Below are 3,990 nucleotides of genomic sequence, written 5' to 3' on the forward strand. Positions count from 1 at the left end.
TTATCGATGTCCCTATGTATAGATAATTTTCGGTGAACCATCAGGTTACGAGTCCAAACGAATTGCAATTTATTGAGTACTGAAGATTGCCACTATTGTTTTTCAGATTCGGAGAGTATTTCAGGATGAAGATTGACGTGTTGTCAGTTGTGAGTCTCGTGACTTGTGAGTGTGAATTGTTAACTTTTTTCTTGTTTGCGCCTTAACCACAGACATCTTCCGAAATACTGAAATAGTGCTTCAAGCTCGAAGTAATTATGACATTATATGATATTAGACTCTTAGTTATGAGATGACAGATTGATAGGTTGATTATGGTTAATCTATTGAGAAAGAAAAATCATACAAGAAAAAACCTAACGAGTAATAAAAGGAAAGCTAGAGAAAAAGTTTCGCTAACTCATGAGCGTGAGCAACTTCCTCTTGAGTCTTGAATAACCTTCATGATTCGGCACCTTGAAACATAGCGTCAATGTTGCGAAACTCGATGATTGTATGCCTGAATATCCTGAACTTTGGTAGACGCTAGAAGACTAACCAAAAGTTCCGAGTTGTATAGAACCATAATATGGTTTCTCTATCATTTCGAGAATATCATCCTCGGAAACATTACTAGAGCACTAAAAAGCAAATTTATGGAAAGCAAATTTATGGAAATTAACTAGTTGACATAGAACAATACTTAGCTAGAATACCCTTAATAACATTGACTGTTGGAGTTGGATCCAACGAATATCATTGTATCACCAGCAAAGATTAGGAAAGGCACCCTGAGGCCAACCTTCCCAATTTTAACACCAATAGGTTTGTCAGCCCACTGACATGGAAAGACAAAGATCGAGCTAAGAGTTCCGCACATAGGATGAAAAGATACAGAGACAAGGGATCATATTGCGTATATTCTATAATATTTTTTTTTTATATATGTATTATGTTTGTAATATGAATGATCTAAGTGCTTTTTTCTTAAAAAAAAAATATAGGGACATCTGACATTCAAAAGAGATGTCAAGTGTAGACTCGTGGAAATATTGATAGCATAAATCTAGTTTCTTAGCACAAAGATACAACACTCATGAACTCCAAATCAGTTTCAAGGGCACCCATAAAATGAGGTCTTAAACAAATTTCCAAATCTACACTTCCTCCTCCTCCTTCACTTCCAGGGTTTGCAGTCACCTTTCCATCACTCTTATTTGGGTAGCCCATGCGAGCAGCCAAAGCACGGCCCAACCCAAATTCAGGCCCATACATATCAAACCTAGGCGAACCTCCTATAACCACATTGTTTGGCCCATGAAATTCCGAAATCGCACCACGCTTTAGTACCCTTGGGGGTTCACAAAATGCTTTATATAAATTGATAATCGCTTTTACATCTTGGGCCGCAATAGATTTGTGCAAATGCATTGCAGCCCAGCCCAAACTATGGCCCAACAACTCACCCACGCTACAAACCGAATTTGTTGAGGAAATAAAATTCCCAAAGTAGTCATCCGATAATGGCGGGTCGAACCTACTCCTGGCATTAATTAGCATGGAGCAACTTGTGGATTGATCCAATGACACGTTTCGAGCTCGGATGATAGACCTCCACACAAGAGCACTTAAGGCTTGAAATGAGGATATTACATTGTGTGTTCCACATTCTTGGTTAGCCTTAGCCTTGAGATTTGCCAACGATGTTGGTGAGAATCGAAAGATCCGCTCCCTTAAAGGGCCGGGTTCATACCCATATTCAATAAACTCCTCCGGCTCTAAATGAGGCAATTTAAGAACCATATCATCAGAAGCATTATTTATCCACGGCTTACAATTAAAAATAGGTACACGTGAAATATTTGTCGTAGTGTCACTACAACACACATCAGATCTAAACAATTCACATAACATGGTAACAAAATGGATAAAAGATGTACCATCTAACACACTATGATTCATAGTAAACCCTATAAACACCCCATCTAATAGTTCCGTTACTTGGATCGATAACAAAGCCCTTGTATGACCATCATGATTAACCATTTTTTCACCCAACTCAAAGAAAGATCGTACGCATGTTGCAACATCAATGGAAGACATAATATCAGATATAGTAACATCTATGGCGGAAGCATGCATAAGCCTTGCACCAGGGCCCTTGGTACAATCGACGAAGATCGAACAAGCGTGCTCGTCGAGGTATTTTTGTGTAGCGAAACGACCAGCTAATGGGTAGAAATGTACGAGGGCTAAAGAAAGTGAGTGTTTAAGCTTATCTAAGAGATGAGATATAACTTTAGTTCGATCATAATTAACATCATTATAAGTAGAGTTATTAAGGGAATAAAGGAGACCTTTTTGTATGGGATCAATTGATAGCATACCTATCTCAATAGGTGATAAATAGTAAGGTTGTTTTGCATCTTCAACCTCATGTTTTGGTTTTACAAAATATTCTGAGATGAGTTTGATTTCTGCCATAGTTTGGAAAGTTGATTAAAACTCTCAAGATAAATTGGTGTGGTGTTTATATATGTAGAAGCTAGTTTGGTGGAGGAGGAAGAGTTATTTTCTGACAAATTGTTTGGGATTGAAGTTTAAAGATGTGGTAGACTTTATAAGGAGTGATAAATGTCTAATTAGACATTTAACAACACTCTAACAGTCATGTGGCACCATACGTTTAGAACACATGTTATAATATTATTTGTCTAAAAAAAAGTTTATTTTTACAATTTTTAAATTTGTATATCTCAAAAATTAAAGAAATAAAAAATACAACAATATTCATATATTTTTATTCTCTACAAATAGACATTTATTTTGATATAATTTCATCATATTTTTATTTTTTACCATACTCTTAACTATTATTTAGATATAAAGAAAAATAATACGAACACTATTTGTTTATACAAAAACAACATATGTTGATACACAAACAACATATATTGTGTGTACAAATAACATATAATGTTTGTATATAAACATATAGTGTTTAAAAAATAATACGAACAATATTTGTTTATGCACAAACAACATATGTTGATACACAAACAACATATATTATGTGCACAAACAACACATAGTGTCTGTGTATAAACAGTTAGTATTTGTATTATAATGGTTAGAGAATGATAAAATAAAAATATGATGAAATTACATCAAAATGAATGTCTATTTATAAGAATAAAAATATGTGAATATTGGTATATTTTTTATTTTTAAAAAAATATATTTTTTGAAATATACAAGTTTAAAACTTGCAAAAATAAAATATTTTTGAATAAATAATATCATGACATGTAGAAAGTGAAAAGTTCCATTGAAATCATTTATGTGCTGATATTTGGCTCTAGACTTTTGTTACGTAGTACGAAACTAGTAATGCAATACAACAACTCCCAACTTCCGGTTCTTAATTTGGAGACTTGTGCAACAATGATTGGGCTCGAATCCCGATTCTGGACTCCGATCAGCAACTTGCAAAAAGGGACCCGCCCTGGAGGTTTGGGTGGTATTCCCCCCTCCGATGCTTAAGTCAGATATCAGGGATATGAAGGAACTTTTAGAGAGAGAAAGTAGAGAGAGAGAATTTATGGCAGAATAACAGTACTGTGCTCTGAAAAACGTACCTTTCCCCTGATTTCAAGGACTATCTATACTGTTTGAAATGACTGTTGTACCTTGATGTCACCCTAATTTGGGAGCATCTGATTGGCTAAGCAGTAAAATGGTGACACGTGGCAGGTGCTGATTGACTAATACACCTCACCTTTATTCAGAGATGTAGGCTGCCTTAGCTGGGCCTAAGTACAATTTTTGGGCCATAAGAGGGGCTTTAGTACACCTTTTCCAGAGAAATGTACTTTTAGCCATATAACCTTCTGACCCTGTGTACTTTACCTCTTGTGCATGCGCCACATGTAGGGCTCTGATGAGGCCACGTGTCATCTTGGTAGCCCTTGATTTTTAGGCTACAACAACTTTTATGTTTCAAAGCTCTTC

General features: G+C 35.6%; 1 protein-coding gene across 1 annotated transcript; it reads right to left on the minus strand.

The window, feature by feature from the left end:
- Positions 1-970: 970 nt before the first annotated feature.
- Positions 971-2,630, minus strand: LOC104904903 (hypothetical protein). Its single transcript, XM_010693324.3, has one exon. It carries the CDS (start codon positions 2,461-2,463, stop codon positions 1,054-1,056), a length of 1,410 nt encoding a protein of 469 aa, XP_010691626.1. The 5' UTR covers positions 2,464-2,630; the 3' UTR covers positions 971-1,053.
- Between the last annotated feature and the right edge of the window lie 1,360 nt (positions 2,631-3,990).

The sequence above is a fragment of the Beta vulgaris genome, chromosome 9, assembly GCF_026745355.1.
Source record: "Beta vulgaris subsp. vulgaris cultivar EL10 chromosome 9, EL10.2, whole genome shotgun sequence".
Taxonomy (NCBI): domain Eukaryota; kingdom Viridiplantae; phylum Streptophyta; class Magnoliopsida; order Caryophyllales; family Amaranthaceae; genus Beta; species Beta vulgaris.

Bases quoted from the DNA above. Each gene is read 5' to 3' on its own strand.
- LOC104904903 (XM_010693324.3), bottom strand. From the start codon at position 2,463: ATGGCAGAAATCAAACTCATCTCAGAATATTTTGTAAAACCAAAACAT.